Source organism: Stenella coeruleoalba, assembly GCF_951394435.1.
Source record: "Stenella coeruleoalba genome assembly, chromosome: 3".
NCBI classification, from domain to species: Eukaryota; Metazoa; Chordata; class Mammalia; order Artiodactyla; family Delphinidae; genus Stenella; species Stenella coeruleoalba.
The window spans coordinates 72424161-72443704 of NC_137148.1; the positions used below are offsets into that span (position 1 = coordinate 72424161).

Consider the following 19544-nt stretch of genomic DNA (forward strand, 5'->3'; position numbering starts at 1 on the left):
TCCTGACAGTTTTTAAAGTTTTCCCCATGGTTGATTCAGGTTTTCCACTTTTTCGAAAGACAGTTTTGATAATTTGGGGAGTTCTTTTCATTGCTGTTTATGTAAAATGGCCACTTAGATCCAGCATATTTCTTTTTATCATATACTTTTTAATATTATATATCTTATATTTCAATAATTACTTTTTACATTTGATTTATTTTATAATCATACGAATGATGATACAGACTTGGCTCTGTATTTTCCTACCTGGTTTTGTGTTTCATGCTTGCAATAATTTTGACTGAACTGTCTGCAGACTGAGTCAGTCTGTGTTGTTATTTTAGGACGAGCAAATGGGGGGATGTTTTGAGTCAGGGAAGGGTGGCTGTCACAGGTGTCTCCTGGGATTGGCTGTTCATCATCTCTGTCTCCCTGGAAAAGCCAGGCATCCTCTTTCTGCCTCAGGTTCCTTATCTGGAAACAAAGCAAAATAACACTAGCATCTTCCTCACCGGAATGTTGTGAGAATTAGAGAAGTTAGTATAATGTGCTGAGAACAGCACCCTTGCAAACCAAGGGTTACATGAATAGCCTTTTTGGTTTTATTTATTTATTTATTATTATTTTTTAAACATCTTTATTCGAGTATAATTGCTTTACAATGGTGTGTTAGTTTCTGCTTTATAACAAAGTGAATCAGCTATACATATACATATATCCCCATATCTCCTCCCTCTTGCGTCTCCCTCCCACCCTCACTATCCCACCCCTCTAGGTGGTCACAAAGCAGTGAGCCGATCTCCCTGTGCTATGCAGCTGCTTCCCACTAGCTGTTGGTTTTACATTTGCCACTCTCTCACTTCGTCCCAGCTTACCCTTCACCCTCTCAATGTCCTCAAGTCCATTCTCTACATCCACGTCTTTATTCCTGTCCTGCCCCTAGGTTCTTCAGAACCATTATTCTTTTTTAGATTCCATATATGTGTGTAAGCATACGATATTTATTTTTCTCTTTCTGACTTACTTCACTCTGTATGAGAGTCTCTAGGTCCATCCACCTTACTACAAATAACTCAATTCTGTTTCTTTTTATGGCTGAGTAACATTCCATTGTATATATGTGCCACATCTTCTTTATCCATTCAACTGTTGATGGACACTTAGGTTGCTTCCATGTCCTGCCTATTGTGAATCTTGCTGCAATGAACATGGTGGTACATGACTCTTTTTGAATTATGGTTTTCTCAGGGTATATGCCCAGTATTGGGATTGCTGGGTCATATGGTAATTCTATTTTTAGTTTTTTAAGGAACCTTCATACTGTTCTCCATAGTGGCTGTATGAATTTACATTCCCGCTAACAGTGCAGAAGGGTTCCCTTTTCTCCACACCCTCTCCAGTATTAATTGTTTGTAGATTTTTTGATGATGACCATTCTCACTGGTGTGAGGAGATACCTCACTGTAGTTTTGATTTGCATTTCTCTAATGATTAGTGATGTTGAGCATCCTTTCATATGTTTGTTGGCAATCTGTATATCTGCTTTGGAGAAATGTCTATTTAGGTCTTCTGCCCATTTTTAGATTTGGTTGTTTGTTTTTTTTCATATTGAGCTGCATGAGATGCTTGTAAATTTTGGAGATTATTCCTTTGTCAGCTGCTTAATTTGCAAATATTTTCTGCCATTCTGAGGGTTGTGTTTTCATCTTGTTTATGGTTTCCTTTGCTGTGCAAAAGCTTTTAAGTTTTATTGGGTCCCATTTGTTTATTTTTGTTTTTATTTCCATTTCTCTAGGAGGTGGGTCAAAAAGGATCTTGCTGTGATTTATGTCATAGAGTGTTCTGCCTATGTTTTCCTCTAAGAGTTTGATAGTGTCTGACCTTACATTTAGGTCTTTAATCCATTTTTATTTTATTTTTGTGTATGGTGCTAGGGAGTGTTCTAATTTCATTCTTTTACATGTAGCTGTCCAGTTTTCCCAGCACCACTTTTTGAAGAGGCTGTCTTTTCTCCATTTTATATTCTTGCCTCCTTTATCAAAAATAAGGTGACCATATGTGTGTGGGTTAATCTCTGGGCTTTCTATACTGTACCATTGATCTATATTTCGGTTTTTGTGCCAGTACCATACTTTCTTGATCACTGTAGCTTTGTAATATAGTCTGAAGTCCGGGATCCTGATGCTTCCAGCTCTGTTTTTCTTTCTCAAGATTGCTTTGGCTATTCGGGGTCTTTTGTATTTCCATACAAACTGTGAAATTTTTTGTTCTAGTTCTGTGAAAAATGCCATTGGTAGTTTGATAGGGATTACATTGAATCTGTAGATTGCTTTGGTAGTTTATTCATTTTCACAATGTTGCTTCTTCCAATCCAAGAACATGGTATATCTCTCTATCTATTTGTATCATCTTTAATTTCTTTCATCACTGTCTTATAGTTTTCTGCATACAGGTCTTTGGTCTCCCTTGGTAGGTTTATTCCTAGGTATTTTATTCTTTTTGTTGCAATGGTAAATGGGAGTGTTTCTTTAATTTCACTTTCAGATTTTTCATCTTTAGTGTATAAGAATGCAAGGGATTTCTGTGCATTAACTTTGTATGCTGCAACTTTACCAAATTCATTGATTAGCTGTAGTAGTTTTCTGGTAGCATCTGTAGGATTCTCTATGTATAGTGTCATGTCATCTGCAAACAGTGACAGTTTTACTTCTTCTTTTCTGATTTAGATTCCTTTTAATTCTTTTTCTTCTCTGACTGCTGTGGCTAAAAATTCCAAAACTGTGTTGAATAATAGTGGTGAGAGTGGACAACTGTGTCTTGTTTCTGATCTAGAGGACATGGTTTCATTTTTTCACCATTGAGACCAGTGTTGGCTGTGGGTTTGTCATTTATGGCCTTAAATTTTGTTGAGGAAAGTTCCCTCTATGCCTACTTTCTGGAGAGTTTTTATCATAAATGGGTGTTGAATTTTGTCGAAAGCTTTTCCTCCATCTATTGAGATGATCATATGGTTTTTCTCCTTCATTTGGTGAATATGGTTTACTACATTGATTGATTTGTGTATATTGAAGAATCCTTGCATTCCTGGGATAAACCCCACTTGATCATGGTGTATGATCCTTTTAATGTGCTGTTGGATTCTGTTTGCTGGTGTTTTGTTGAGGATTTTTGCATCTGTGTTCATCAGTGACATTGGCCTGTTGTTTTCTTTCTTTGTGACATCTTTGGTTTTGGCATCAGGGTGATGGTGGGGCCTTGTAGAATGAGTTTGGAAATTTTCCTCCCTCTGCTATATTTTGGAAGAGTTTGAGAAGGATAGGTATTAGCTCTTCTCTAAATGTTTGATAGAATTTGCCTGTGAAGCCATCTGGTCCTGGGCTTTTGTTTGTTGGAAGATTTTTAATCACAGTATCAATTTCAGTGCTTGTGATTGGTCTGTTTATATTTTCTATTTTTTCCTGGTTCAGTCTCTGAGGGTTGTGCTTTTCTAAAAATTTGTCCGTTTCTTCCAGGTCATCCATTTTATTGGCATATATTTGCTTATAGTATCTCTCATGATCCTTTGAATTTCTGCAGTGTCAGTTGTTACTTCTTTTTCACTTCTAATTCTATTGATTTAAGTCTTCTCCCTTTTTTTCTTCATGAGTCTGGTAATGGTTTATCAATTTTGTTTATCTTCTCAGAGAACCAGCTTTTAGTTTTATTGCTCTTTGCTATCGTTTCCTTCATTTCTTTTTTTAAATTTTATTTCTTTTTAAATTTTGTTTCTTCAATTTTTGAATTTTATTTATTTTTGTATACAGCAGGTTCTTATTAGTTATCCATTTTATACATATTAGTATATATATGTCAATCCCAATCTCCTATTTCATCACACCACCACCACCACCCCCTACCGCCACTTTCCCCGCTTGGTGTCCATGCGTTTGTTCCCTACATCTGTGTCTCTATTTCTGCCCTGCATACTAGTTCATCTGTACCATTTTTCTAGGTTCCACATATATGCATTAATATATCATATTTGTTTTTCTCTTTCTAACTTACTTCACTCTGTATGACAGTCTCTGGATCCATCCATGTCTCTACAAATGACCCAGTTTCGTTCCTTTTTTTGGCTGAGTATTCTTCCATTGTATATGTGTACCACTGCTTTATCCATTCATCTGTCGATGGGCATTTAGGTTGCTTTCCCTGACGTGGCTATTGTAAATAGTGCTGCAGTGAACATTGGGGGGCATGTTTCTTTTTAAATTACGGTTTTCTCAGGGTATATGCCCAGTAGTGGGATTGCTGGGTAATATGATAACTCTATTTATAGTTTTTTAAGGAACCTCCATACTCTTCCCCATAGTGGCTGTATCAATTTACATTCCCACCAACAATGCAAGAGGGTACCCTTTTCTCTACACCCTCTCCAGCATTTGTTGTTTGTAGATTTTCTGATGATGCCCATTCTAACTGGTGTGAGGTGATACCTCATTGTAGTTTTGATTTGCATTTCTCTAATAATTAGTGATGATGAGCAGCTTTTCATGTGCTTCTTGGCAATCTGTATATCTGCTTTGGAGAAATGTCTATTTAGGTCTTCTGCCCATTTCTTGATTGGGTTGTTTGTTATTTTAATATTGAGCTTTATGAGCTGTTTATGTATTTTAGAGATTAATCCTTTGTCTGTTGATTCGTTTGCAGATATTTTCTCCCATTCTGAGCATTGTCTTTTCGTCTTGTTTGTAGTTTCCTTTGCTTTGCAAATGGTTTTAAATTTCATTAGGTTCCATTTGTTTATTTTTATTTCCATTACTCCAGGAGGAGGGTCGAAAAATATCTTGCTGTGATTTATGTCAGTGTTCTTCCTATGTTATCCTCTAAGAGTTTTATAGTGTCCAGCCTTACATTTAGGTCTCTAATCCATTTTGAGTTTATTTTTGTTTATGGTGTTAGGGAGTGTTCTAATTTCATTCTTTTACATGTAGCTGTCCAGTTTTCCCAGCACCACTTTTTGAAGAGACTGTCTTTTCTCCATTGTATATATCCTTGCCTCGTTTGTCATAGATTAGTTGACCATAGGTGTGTGGGTTTATCTCTGGGCTTTCTATCCTGTTCCGTGATCTGTATTTCTGTTTTTGTGCCAGTACCATATTGTCTTAATTACTGTAGCTTTGTAGTATACTCTGAAGTCAGGGAGTCTGAACCCTCCAGCTCCGGTTTTTTCCCTCAAGACTGCTTTGGCTATTCAGGGTCTCTTGTGTCTCCATACAAATTTTAAGATTTTTTGATCTCGTTCTGTAAAAAATGCCATTGGTAATTTGATAGAGATTGCATTGCATCTGTAGATTGCTTTTGGCAGTATAGTAATTTTCACAATGTTGCTTCTTCCAATCCAAGAACATGGTATATCTCTCTATCTGTTTGTATCATCTTTAATTTCTTTCATCAGTGTCTTATAGTTTTCTGCATACAGGTCTTTTGACTCCCTTAGTAGGTTTATTCCTAGGTTTTTTATTCTTTTTGATGCAATGGCAAATGGGTGTGTTTCCTTAATTTCTCTTTCAGATTTTTCATTATTAGTGTATAGGAATGCAAGAGATTTCTCTGCATTAATTTTGTATCCTGCAACTTTACCAAATTCATTGATTAGCTCTAGTAGTTTTCTTTTTTTTTCTTTTTTTTTTTTTGTGGTACACAGGCCTCTCACTGTTGTGGCCTCTCCCGTTGCAGAGCACAGGCTCTGGACGCACAGGCTCAGTGGCCATGGCTCACTGGCCCAGCCGCTCCGCGGCATGTGGGATCTTCCCAGAATGGGGCACGAACCCGTGTCCCCTGCATTGGCAGGCAGACTCTCAACCACTGCGCCACCAGGGAAGCCCTCTAGTAGTTTTCTGATGGCATCTTTAAGATTCTCTATGTATACGATCATGTCATCTGCAAACAGTGACAGTTTTACTTCTTTTGCAATTTGTATTCCTTTTATTTCTTTTTCTTCTGTGAATGCCGTGGCCAGGACTTCCAAAACTATGTTGAATAAAAGTGGCGAGAGTGGACGTCCTTGTGTTGTTCCTGATCTTAGAGGAAATGCTTTCAGTTTTTCACCATTGAGAATAATGTTTGCTGTGGGTTTGTTGTATATGGCCTTTATTTTGTTGTTGGTAAGTTACCACTATGCCCACTTTCTTGAGACACTTTATCATAACTGGGTGTTGAATATTGTCAAAAGCTTTTTCTGCATCTATTGTGATGGTCATATGGTTTTTATTCTTCAGTTTGTTAACATGGTGTTTCACATTGATTCATTTGCGTCTATTGAAGAATCCTTGCATCCCTGGGATAAATCCCACTTGATCATGGTGTATGATCCTTTTAATGTGTTGTTGGATTCTGTTCGCTAGTATTTCTTTTTTTTTTTTTTTTTTTTTTTTGCGGTACGCAGGCCTCTCACTGTTGTGGCCTCTCCTGTTGTGGAGCACAGGCTCCGGACGTGCAGACTCAGCAGCCATGGCTCACGGGCCCAGCCGCTCCGCAGCATGTGGGATCTTCCCGGACCAGGGCATGAACCCGTGTCCCCTGCATTGGCAGGCGGACTCTCAACCACTGCACCACCAGGGAAGCTCTTTTTGCTAGTATTTCATTGAGGATTTTTGCCTCTATATTCATCAGTGATATTGGTCTGTAATTTTCTTTTTTTGTAGTATCTTTGTCTGGTTTTGGTAACAGGGTGATGGTGGCCTGGTAGAATGAGTTTGGGAGTGTTCCTTCCTCTGCAATTTTTGGAAGTGTTTGAGAAGGATGGGTGTTACCTCTTCTCTAAACATTTGATAGAATTCATCTGTGAAACCATCTGGTCCTGGACTTTTGTTTGTTGGAAGATTTTTAATTACAGTTTCAATTTCATTACTTGTGATTGGTCTTTTCACATTTTCTGTTTCTTCCTGGTTCAGTCTTGGAAGGTTACACCTTTCTAAGAATTTGTCCATTTCTTCCAGGTTGTCCATTTTATTGACGTAGAGTTGCTTGTAGTAGTCTCTTAGGATGCTTTGTATTTCTGCGGTGTCTGTTGTAACTTCTCCTTTTTCATTTCTAATTTTACTGATTTGAGTCCTCTCCCTCGTTTTCTTGATGAGTCTGGCTAATGGTTTAAGAATTTTGTTTATCTTCTCAAAGAACCAGCTTTTAGTTTTATTGATCTTTGCTATTGTTTTCTGTTTCTATTTCATTTATTTCTTCTCTGATCTTACGATTTTTTTTCCTTCTACTAATCTTTGGGTTTTGTTTGTTCTGCTTTCTCTAATTCCTTTAGGTGTAAGGTTGGATTGTTTAGTTGAAATTTTCTTGTTTCTTGAGGTAGGCTTGTATTGCTATAAACTTCCCTCTTAGAACTGCTTTTGCTGCATCCCACAGGTTTTGGATCGTTGTGTTTTCATTGTCATTTGTTTCTAGGTATTTTTTGATTTCCTCTTTGATTTCTTCAGTGATCTCTTGGTTGTTTAGTAATGTATTGTTTAGCCTCCATGTGTTTGTGTTTCTCATGTGTTTTTCCTTGTAATTGATTTCTAATCTCATAGCGTTGTGGTCAAAAAAGATGCTAGATATGCTTTCAATTTTCTTAAATTTACTGGGGCTTGATTTGTGACCCAAGATGTGATCTCTCCTGGAGAATGTTCCATGTGCACTTGAGAAGAAAGTGTAATCTGCTATTTTTGGATGGAATGTCCTATAAATATCAATTAAATCTGTGTGGTCTATTGTGTCATTTAAAGCGTTTGTTTCTTTATTAATTTTCTGTTTGGATGATCTGTCCATTGGTGTAAGTGAGGTGTTAAAGTCCCCCACTATTATTGTGTTACTCTCGATTTCCTCTCTTAGAGCTGTTAGCAGTTGCCTTATGTATTGACGTGCTCCTATGTTGGGTGCATATACATTTATAATTGTTATATCTTCTTATTGGATTGATCCCTTGATCATTATATAGTGTCCTTCCTTGTCTCTTGTAACACTCTTTATTTTAAAGTCTATCTTATCTGATATGAGTATTGTTACTCCAGCTTTCTTTTGATTCCATTTGCATGGTATATCTTTTTCCATCCCCTCACTTTCAGTCTATATGTGTCCCTAGGTCTGAAGTGGGTTTCCAGTCACAGGAGAGGGGAATGACATTTTGATCAGTGATAACTAGACTAATTAAGTTCTGTCTTCCTGGACTCAGAATTTGGCACGTTATTACCTGAAAGAAAGGTGGATGGATAACCCAACACATTGTGGTTCTTGGAATGACTCTTCACACCAGCCAGTAAGAATCTGTTTATATGAAGATCTCTTTCCTGCTAGTGTTGGAGGGTTCCTGCGGAGGTTGGGGGTGGCTATGGCTCACCGTGAGGACCTCCTTCATTTCTTTTTCATTTATTTCTGATCTGCTCTTTATGATTTCTTTCCTTCTGCTAACTTAGTGTTTTTTTGTTCTTCTTTCTCTAATTGCTTTAGGTGTAAGGTTAGGTTGCTTATTTGAGATGTTTCTTGTTTCTTGTGGTAGCATTGTATTGCTATAAACTTCCCTCTTAGATCTGCTTTTGCTGCATCCCATAGGTTTTGGGTCATCGTATTTTCATTGTCATTTGTTTCTAGGTACTTTTTTATTCTTTCAGTGATCTCTTGGTTATTAAGTAGTGTATTTTTTAGCCTCCATGTGTTTGTATTTTTCTTTTTTTTTTTTTTTTTTTTTTTTTGCGGTACGTGGGCCTCTCACTGTTGTGGCCTCTCCCATTGCGGAGCACAGCTCCAGACGTGCAGGTTCAGCAGCCATGGCTCACGGGCCATTCCGCTCCACGGTATGTGGGATCGTCCTAGACCGGGGCACGAACTCTTATCCCCTGCATCAGCAGGCGGACTCTCAACCACTGCGCCACCAGGGAAGCCCGTGTTTGTATTTTTTACAGATTTTTTCCTATAATTGATATCTAGTCTCATAGCATTGTGGTCAGAAAAGATATTTGATATGATTTCTATTTTCTCTGATTTACCAAGGCTTGATTTGTGACCCACGATATGATCTATCCTGCAGAAAGTTCCATGAGCACTTGAGAAGAAAGTGTATTCTGTTGGTTTTGAATGGAATGTCCTATTAATATCAATTAATTCTATCTTGTTTAATGTGTCATTTAAAGCTTGTGTTTCCTTATTTATTTTCATTTTGGATGATCTGTTCATTGGTGAAAGTGGGGTGTTAAAGTCCCCTACTATGATTGTGTTATTGTCGATTTCCTCTTTTACAGCTGTTAGCATTTGCCTAATGTATTTAGGTTCTCCTATGTTGGGTTCATAAACATTTACAATTGTTTTATCTTCTTCTTTGATTGACCCCCGATCATTATGTAATTTCCTTCTTTGTCTCTTGTAATAGTCTCTATTTTAAAGTCTATTTTTTCTGATATGAAAATTGCTACTCCAGCTTTCTTTTCATTTTCATTTGAATGGAATATGTTTTTCCATCCCCTCACTTTCAGTCTGTATGTGACTAGTTCTGAAGTGGGTCTCTTGTAGACAGCATATATGCAGGTCTTGTTTTTGTACCCATTCAGCCAGTCTGTGTCTTGGTGGGAGCATTTAATCCATTTACATTTCAGGTAATTATCAATATGTATGTTCCTATTACCATTTTCTTAATTATTTTGGGTTTGTTATTGTAGGTCTTTTCCTTCTCTTGTGTTTCCTGCCTAGAGAAGTTCCTTTAGCATTTGTTGTAATGATGGTTTGGTGGTGCTGAATTCTCTTAGGTTTTGCTTGTCTGTAAAGGTTTTAATTTCTCTGTCGAGATCCTTGCTGGGTAGACTAGTCTACCCAGCAAGGATGACTAGTCATCCTTGAATGAGATCCTTGCTGGGTAGACTAGTCTTGGTTATAGGTTTTTCCCTTTTATCACTTTAAATATGTCTTGCCACTCCCTTCTGGCTTGCAGAGTGTCTGCTGAAAGATCAGCTGTTAACCTTATGGGGATTCCCTTGTATGTTATTTGTTGTTTTTCCCTTTTTGCTTTTAATATTTTTTCTTTGTATGTAATTTTTGATGGTTTGATTAACATATGTCTTGGGGCTTCCCTGGTGGCGCAGTGGTTGAGAGTCCACCTGCCAACGCAGGGGACATGGGTTCGTGCCCTGGTCCAGGAAGATCCCATATGCCATGGAGTGGCTAGGCCCGTGAGCCATGGCTGCTGAGCCTGCGCTCCACAACAGGAGAGGCCACAACAGTGAGAGGCCCACGTACCGCAAAAAAAATATATATATATATATGTCTGGCGTGTTTCTCCTTGGATTTATCCTGTATGGGACTCTCTGCACTTCCTGGAGTTGATTATTTCCTTTCCCATATTAGGGAAGTTTTCAACTATAATCTCTTCAAATATTTTCTCAGTCCCTTTCTTTTTCTCTTCTTCTTCTGGTACCCCTGTAATTCTAATGTTGGTGCGTTTAATGTTTTCCCAGAGGTCTCTAAGACTGTCCTCAGTTCTTTTCATTCTTTTTTCTTTTTTATGCTCTGCCGTAGTTATTTCTACTATTTTATCTTCCAGGTCAGTTGTCCATTCTTCTGCCTCAGTTATTTTGCTATTGACTCCTTGTAGAGAATTTTAAATTTCATTTATTGTGGTGTTCATCTCTGTTTGTTTGCTCTTTCGTTCTTCTAGGTCCTTGTTAAACGTTTCTTATATTTTCTCCATTCTATTTCCAAGATTTTGGATCATCTTTACTATCATTACTCTGAATTCTTTTTCAGGTAGACTGCCTATTTCCTCTTCATTTGTTTGGTGTGGTGGGTTTTTACTTTGCTGCTTCACCTGCTGTGTGTGTCTCTCTCTTCTCATTATGCTTAACTTACTGTGTTTGGGTCTCCTTTTCGCAGCCTGCAGTTTTGTAGTTCATGTTGTTTTTGGTGTCTGCCCCCAGTGGGTGAGGTTGGTCTGTGAGTTGTGTGGGCTTCCTGGTGGAGGGGACTGGTGCCTGTATTCTGGTGGATGAGGTTGGATCATGTCTTTCTGGTGGGCAGGACCGTGTCCTGTGGTGTGTTTTGGGGTGTCTGTGACCTTATTATGATATTAGGTAGCCTCTCTGCTAATGGGTGCGGTTGTGTCCCTCTCTTGCTAGTTGTTTGGCATAGGGTGTCCAGCACTGTAGTTTGCTGGTTGTTGAGTGGAGCTGGGTCTTAGCGTTGACATGGAGATCTCTGGGAGAGCTTTTGCCACTTGATATTACATGGAGCTGGGAGGTCTCTGGTGGACCAATGTCCTGAACTTGGCTCTCCCACGTCAGAGCCACAGGCCTGACACCCAGCCAGAGCACCAAGACCCTGTCAGCCACATGGCTCAGAAGAAAAGGGAGAAAAGAAGGAAGGAAGGAAGGAAGGAAGGAAGGAAGGAAGGAAGGAAGGAAGGAAGGAGGGAGAATTTTAAAAAAGGAAGTAAAGTTATTAAAATTAAAGAAGAAAATTATTAAAAATCAAATAATTGGAAAGTAATAAAAGAAAAGAAAAAAGAAAGAAAGAAAGAAGATAGCAACTGAACAAAAAAACCAATCCACCAGTGATGAGAAGCACTGAATACTGTATTAAAAAAAACAAACAAAAAACGGACAGACAGAACCCTAGGACAAATGCCAAAAGCAAAGCTATGTAGACGAAATGACACAAAAAGTATATACATACACACTCACAAAAAAAGAAAAAGGAAAAAGAAATCTATATATAAAAAAGAGAAAAAGGAATAGAGCAACCAATCAATAAACAAATCTATTAATGATAATAAACTCTAAATACTAAGCTAAGTTAAACATAAAACCAGAAACAAATTAGATGCAGAAAGCAAACCCCAAGTCTACAGTTGCTCCCAAAGTCCACCACCTCAATTTGGGATGATTCGTTGTCTATTCAGGTATTCCACAGATGCAGGTACATCAGGTTGATTGTGGAGATTTAATCCACTGCTCCTGAGGCTGCTGGGAGAGATTTCCCTTTCTCTTCTTTGTTCTCACCGCTCCTGGGGTTCAGCTTTGGATTTGGCCCCGTCTCTGCGTGTAGGTCGCCTGAGGGCATCTTTTGGGAAGTCTGAGGTCTTCTGCAAGCGTTCAGTCGGTTTCTTATAGGAGTTGTTCCACATGTAGATGTAGTTTTGATGTATTTGTGGGGAGAAAGGTGGTCTCCACATCTTACTCCTCTGCCATCTTGAAGGTCTCCCTCCTTGTTTTATTTTTTGTGTGCTTTGCTGAAAGAAACTTTCTCTTACCCTTGAATATGTATGAAAGTTTGAGTGGCTCTAGAATTCTTGGATCACAGCCTTAAAATCTTGAAACTGCTTATGTTGCTCTGTTGGCTTCTGTCATTTCATTAGCAAAAAAAGTCTGATGTCAGACTGAATTTTTATTTCTCTGTTAGTAATTTTTTTCCTGTCTGATTTCTGGTAAGATTTTTAAAAAACTCTTGAAATTATATTTAAAAATCACCCAAATACATCTGGTGTTGTTTCTTTTCCTAATTTTCTCTGGAAGAAAGCAAACTCTGCATTTTAGACGTATTTCTTTAGCTTATCAAGGATCTATGTTGCTTTTTTCTTTTACCTAATATTTTATATGCTTGTTGTATCTTACAGGTTTGTCCCATTTGTCTGTAATATTTTCTCTGAGTTCTGGGAGTGTTTCTTGAGCTTATTTTTCATTTAACATATTCAGTTTGATCGTTTTAGTAACCAGTGGGCTGTTCCCTATCTCCCCATTGTAGTTTTTACCTTGTTAAATTTCATTTTGTACCTTTTATCTTTACCCTGTGTATTATTCTCCATTATTCCTAATTGTCTTTAAGATGGTTACTCTTATAAACTTAAATCTTGAGTTCAGCCATCATCTCGGCACTCTATAGATTACAAAGTTATTAAAAAATATATAGAGAATATTGAGCCACTTTCTCAGTGAGCTCAACTAATAGCAGTAACAGAAAAATCATTTCAACATTGTCATAAGTCCATTAGTAAAAGTATGTGCAACTTACAGAGTGTAATCATGTATGCCAACAGCTGGGGCATAGGGTAGAAATCACAGAAAAAGTGATGACTAATTTGGATTTTGAAGAATTAATAGGGACTCCTCAGGTATCTAAGAGTGTAGTGGAATAACAAGTCAGTGGCTTCACACCCATGCTTACTCTGACAGTAAACATGTGTCCCCCATCATTCACGTGAGGGGTAAAAATTAAATCATGAAGGCTATTTTCCTCTTACTCTCCTTGTCCCTCAAACAACAAATAACCCAGTCCGTTCAGGTAGGAAGGCTCATACTTACCAACAAAGGCAAGAGTATCAGGAGCTCTTGACTACTCTTGGTTGGAAAAGGATTTTCTCCTTTGATGTTTGAGAAATTTAGTGATACGTGGTGGCTTCTGTCCAATAAAAAACAGATAAGAATAAATTTTGTTCTATTATAGACATATATTCTTGTGTCTATTTCCTTAGTTGTTGGTCGAAAGAAAACAGAATCTTGGGGTAGGTGTAAAAGTGAGATTAATTTGACTCGTGATGTTAATTATTGTAGTTAAAATTAAGTGACCAATGCAACTGTTTGGTGCTTTATCTAGATATTAAGTAGAAGATATTTTGGTGATTATGCCTTTTCTTTATAAAATGATTATTTATTGCTTTTTAAAGTACAGATGCATTTGAAATATGATTTTGATGCTGACTTCTCTTAAATTCTTCATAGGTTCATCTTCATTTTTGTTAATGTTAGTAACTGGTAATAAAGAACAAGTTATACCATATATATCATTTAAGCAGTTTATTTTTGAACATATATTTTCATACTTGGATTTTTTTCCAGATAACTGTTGAAGGAAAGAAGCAAGCATTAAGCATTGAAAGCCGAAATCTTTTCTATGAGATTCTTTGTGCTCTTGTTAACCCAAAACGCAAGGACACTAGGGGATTCAGTCACTTTACTGAAGTGACAGAGAATTTTGCCTTTTCTCTACTGACTGATGTTACTTGTGGCTCTCTTGGTGAAAAGTAAGTATCATTTAATATAATAGCAGTACCTTATATGTATTCCTTCACAGTTTACAAAGTAATATGCAGTGCAAATTGATGTTTAACTGATGTAACTCAGGATTATACAATCAATACATTGTACCTAATGGGCAAATTAAGTTAATTATTTGAAGAAAACATAGAAACTACATCAAGAGAAATTAACTTATACTGTCAGTTATATATTCCTCTTGTTTTGAAGGTTCTTTTAAAAATAAAAATGTGTTATTGCTTACTCATATTTATATAATGAGTAGAAGATACATTTCTGAATGGAAAAAAAAGTAAGATGATTCCAACTTTTAGACATATTTTAGGCCATATTTTTTATTGTGGTAAAATACACATAAGATGAAATTTACCATGTAAACTGTTTTTAGGTGTACAGATCAGTGGCATTTAGTATATTCACACTGTTGCCACCATCACCACTTGCATCTCCAGAACTGTCATCTTCTCAAATTGAAAATCTTTACCCATTAAGCAGTAACTCCTCTTTCCTCCCTTCCCCCAGCCCTGGTAACCTCTATTCTACTTTTCAGTCTCTATGAATTTGCCTATTCTAGGCACCTCATAAGTGGAATCATACAATATTTGTCCTTTGTGTCTGGTGTACTTTGCTTAGCGTGTCTTCAAGGTTCATCCATGTTGTAGCATGTGTCAGAATTTCACTCCTTTTTAAAAAAACTTTTTTTAAATTGACTTGTAGTTTATTTACAACGTTGTGTTAGCTTCTGCTGTATAGCAAAGTGATTTAGTTATAATATATATACATTCTTTTTTATATTCTTTTCCATTTTGATTTATCACAGGATATTGAATATAGTTCTCTGCTCTATACAGTCGGACCTTGTTGTTTATCCATTCTATATATAATAGTTTGCATCTGCTAACCCCAAACAATCCGTCCCCCTATCCTTGGCAACCTTTGTCTGTTCTCTATGTCTGTGAATCTGTTTCTGTTTTGTAGATAGGTTCATTTGTGTCATATTTTAGATTCCACATATAAGTGATATCGTATGTTATTTTTCTTTCTGACTTACTTCACTTAGTATGATAATTTCTAGGTCCATCCATGTTGCTGCAAATGGCATTATTTCATTCCTTTTGTTTCTATGTAGTATTCCATTGTATATATGTACCACATCTTCTTTATCCATTCCTCTGTTGAAGGACATTCAGGTTGTTTCCATCTCTTGGCTATTGTGAATGGTGCTACTATGAACATAAGGGTGCATATATCTTTTTGAATTATAGTTTTGTCTGGATATATGCCCAGGAGTGGGATTGCTGGATCATGTGGCAACTCTATTTTTAGCTTTTTGAGGAAGCTCCATTTTGTTTTCCATAGTGGCTGCACCAACTTACATTCCCGCCAAGAGTGTAGGAGGGTTCCCTTTTCTCCACACCCTCTCCAGCATTTGTTATTTGTAGGTTTTTTAAGATGGCTCTTCTGACTGGTGTGAGGTAGTACCTCATTGTAGTTTTGATTTGCATTTCTCTAATAATTAGCCATGTTGAGCATCTTTTCACGTGCCTGTTGGCCATCTGTATGTCTTCTTTGGAAAAGTGTCTATTTAGATCTTCTGCCCATTTTTTGATTGGGTTTTTGTTTTTTTGTTGTTGAGTTGTATGAGCTGTTTGTATATTTTGGAGATTAAGCCATTGTCAGCTACATTATTTGCAAATATTTTCTTCCAGTCTGTAGGTTATCTTTTCGTTTTGTTTATGGTTTCCTTTGTTGCACAGGAGCTTGTAAGTTTGATTAGGTACCATTTACGTATTTTTGCTTTTGTTTCTATTGCCTTGGGAGACTGACCTAAGAAAACATTGGTATGAGTTATGTCAGAGAATGTTTTTCCTATGCTTTTCTTCTAGGAGTTTTATGGTGTCATGTCTTATGTTTAAGTCTTTAAGCCATTGTGAGTTTTTGTGTATGGTGTGAAGGTGTGTTCTAACTTCACTGATTTACATGAAGTGTGTGTCCAACTTTCCCAACACCACTTGCTGAAGAGACTGTCTTTTTTCCATTGTATATTCTTGCCTCCTTTGTTTAAGATTAATTGACCATAGGTGTGTATGTTTATTTCTGGGCTCTCTATTCTGTTCTGTTGATCCATATCAACTTTTAGACATACTTTAATATACTGTTAATTGTGTTTCTCCCTGGAGTTTTGGTTCAATTTCATCCATTTGGAGGCAGTTCTCTGAATGTTGTTGAACTTCAGAGTCTTTTGTTTTAGAACATATTGCTGAACTTCAGAAATGTTGTTTCATGGCTGGAGTTTCAGGGCAGAGAGCAAGTAAGAGGAAAAGGAAAAAGTAAAATGTGGTTTGTGTATTAACTATATAGTTAATTTTGTAACTATATGTTAATATTCTCCAGTTCTGGTGTTTTATTGATAAATTACATTCATAAGGTAAATTGGATCATTGTAGTACAAAGACCTGAATCATGTTTTAATTCTGTTTGACTTAACGTAAAAATAGCTCATAATAGAACATGGTTGGAAGTTGATATTTCCCTCCAATTTTCACAGAGTACTATGTTATTTAAAAAGCAATTATTGTTATTTAGCGGGACATGTCTGATTAAAAGTGTTGTTCGGTGAAGTCAGATAGTTCATAGCTTTGTATAGTCTCAGTCCTTTCTCTTTGTTTTTCCATATTTATGCAAGATCACCAGGATGTTGAGATAGTGGTAGACGTGAACCATCTACCCTGCTGTGAATGTTGATTCCATCTTTGCTCTCAAAGGCCTGGTGAGAACTCAAAAGGGTATAAGATGCACAAAAGGAGTGGCTTTTTCTGTCTTGTTGCCTAATGTGTTCTCAGGGCCTAGAACAGTGTCTGGTACATGGTAGATTCTCAGTGGTTATGGTATAATGAGTGAATAGAATGAATAAAGGAATCAGTATGTTTTGGGCCATGTGCATCGTCCCTGCAGGCTTGCTGTTTCGCATGTATAATGGCAGTCAGGCAAGAGGAGCAAGCATGGCACATTTGGGGAAATCATCACTTGGGGAGATCATCAACCTTTAAATATTGAATATAGAATACGTTAGGTAGGGTGTGTGTATGTGTGTGTAGGAATCCGATTTAGGATTTTAGAGCGATCGTGCTGAGGACTATGTTAAAGATGAGTTTTTTTTAACTCAGGGAACTCTAAAGATGTTGACCATTCTAATATGCATTATTTATACATTGTCTTAAGCAGTATTCAGGGGCATCTACTGGGAGTGAAGGGTTTGGGAATAGAGCAGGGATATTGAGGAGAATGATGGTATCTAGAACAATCATTTGGAAGCCAAGTAAAAACAATGTCAAGTGGCATTGAGGGTCTGACTGAAGTCGGTCATTGTGGATTTGTAGTGGTGCCAATCTACATGTTAATGTGGGTTTTTCCCCCTCATTTAAACCTAGGTGTAAAGCAGATTTGGGGATTGATCAAAGTAAGTGCATTGGAAGGGCATGGATATAGGAGGTTAAAGTGTCAGGGAGAGTGTAGTTGTCGTCAGGCCCTCTTAAGGGGCCACGGATTTGACACACTTGTGTCAAGGTTGGGTAGAGTCACTGTACCTGTTGTGTTCGTCTGAGAATGCCAACGTAATGGGGTCCCTGATAGCACTGATGGGTTAAATATCAGAAGATTCCAGGGTGGGTGGGTAGGGCGTAGGTTCACTGGTCTCAGTCACATTGTACCTGGTCAGGGGTGGGGAGGTCGACAGTGGCAGCTTTTTAGCTCTGAGTCACCAGTGAAGATGTAGGAAGCTAGATGGGAAGATGAAGAGATGAGCTTTTTATAAGCTGTTGTGGAGGTGCAGATGGCCTATATGGATTGAACTGTTTTAATAGGAGTCTTGGACACAGGGGTCTAGAGCCTGGATGAATGGCTGGACTAAAGATAGATTTTAAAGGTACCAATTCAAATGTGGTAGTTAAAGATTTTTTTAAAAGAGAGTATATAGCTAGAGGAAAAAGTTAGCCCTTACCCTTTCTTTTCTTTTTCAAATCTTCTGTTTAAAATTCTCAACTCCATTTCCCAGGTTAGGGGCCTTGACGAGGTATTTGTATCCATGATACATTTATATATACTCAGCATCTCTTGTGGCCCATGTAACTTTTAAAACTTAATGCATGATTTTTATCCTAATATATTCTCTATTCTTTTTGAGGCAGGTTTCGGGTACGATTCACCTTTGTGTCTCTTCATTGTTTGCAAACATGATAGATCCACAGAAAAAATGTATCAGATTTTTTGGAGGACTGGTTAAAAAATACAGATTCGTAGAAACTCTAGCCTCCCCCAGGCAAGGTTTCTGATTTAGTAAGAGTGGGATGTGATCTAGAAATCTGTGTTTTAAAACAAGCTTCAAGGTGATTTCAACACACACTGAGGTTTGGAAGCAATTTCACTGAGCACAGGATCTCGTGCCTAGGGAATGTTGAAAACAGTTGTTAAATGGATAAAGATCCCTGCTCAGGGCTGTTTCTTTTATCAGATAATATGGTTAAATTGGAAATGCTCTGATGGCTTAGAAAGGGGTGAGGTAAACTTGATGAAAACATGGCTCTAGGTATATAAGTTTTATGATATTCTTGAATATAAAGCAGAGTTTCAGTTTAGTGGTGCATCCTTTCCTCAACCTATTCCACCAATGCTGATGTGACTAATACAGAAAAGTACATTTTATAACCACAGATCTGATATCTGTGAAACAGCTTGCAAAAGCCCATGTTTTAGGTTATAAGGGGGATCAGGCAAGAGGATGCAGAAAGTTCTGTGCAGAAAATCCTAACAATTCACCGTAAAAGAACTGAAAGCACATTCTCTTTACTGCTCCTGGGTAGGTAGTGTCATGGTTATACATAAAGGAAGGAGCTCCAAGGTGATGAATTTTAACAAATATGTTTTTAACAAATATGTTAAAAAAATTTAACAAATATTTGCAAATACATATGCAAATGCATGCCATTTTAGCAGAACCTTTGCTTTTCTGTCATAGAAGCAAAACCATCCTTGACAGTTGCCCGTATTTGTCCATACTGGCTCTTCACTGGTACCCTCAGCAAATCAATGGGCACAAGTTTGAAGGAAAAGAAGGTGATTATATTCGAATTCCAGAGAGGTTATTGGATGTTCCGGATGCAGAAATAATGGCCGGGGAAAGTATATGTGAATTAGTCCAGTTTACAGAGTATAGCAGCCAGCAGTGGTTTATAACTGGAACTAATCTTCATGCCCTGAAAAATAAGGTAATCTATCATTTAAAGAATTATGTGGTTAGAATCTGATTTTTCCTTAGCAAACATATTCCTCAGGATACATTCACTTGATCACATTTGTGGTAAATGCTAGACATGGTGAGCTAATTACGAAACATGTCCTATCTTTATGAGCTAGTTGTAGAATGTTTAGTCTCAAAAATAGTTGGAAATATTTCCTTCATGTTTTATTAAGTAAAAAATATATATATAAGTGGAGAAAGTGAAAAAAAAACCATAGCTTTCTCTA

At 37.3% G+C, this 19544-nt stretch overlaps 1 protein-coding gene across 12 annotated transcripts in view; it reads left to right on the forward strand.

Moving 5' to 3' along the window:
• ADGRV1 (adhesion G protein-coupled receptor V1) overlaps positions 1–19544 on the forward strand; it is a 565462-nt gene that overhangs the window by 244707 nt on the left and 301211 nt on the right. For 10 of the 12 annotated variants that reach the window (XR_013827796.1, XM_079918356.1, XM_079918366.1 and 7 more), the window contains 2 exons: positions 13824–14008; positions 19036–19285. Coding sequence is in view for 11 of the 12 variants with exons in the window: in XM_079918356.1 (XP_079774482.1) it covers positions 13824–14008; positions 19036–19285 (435 nt within the window). In the remaining variant the exon portion in view is untranslated. Of the gene's footprint in view, positions 1–8092; positions 8129–13823; positions 14009–19035; positions 19286–19544 lie in introns of those variants that run through there. The other 2 variants (XM_079918357.1, XM_079918358.1) reach the window with 2 other exon arrangements.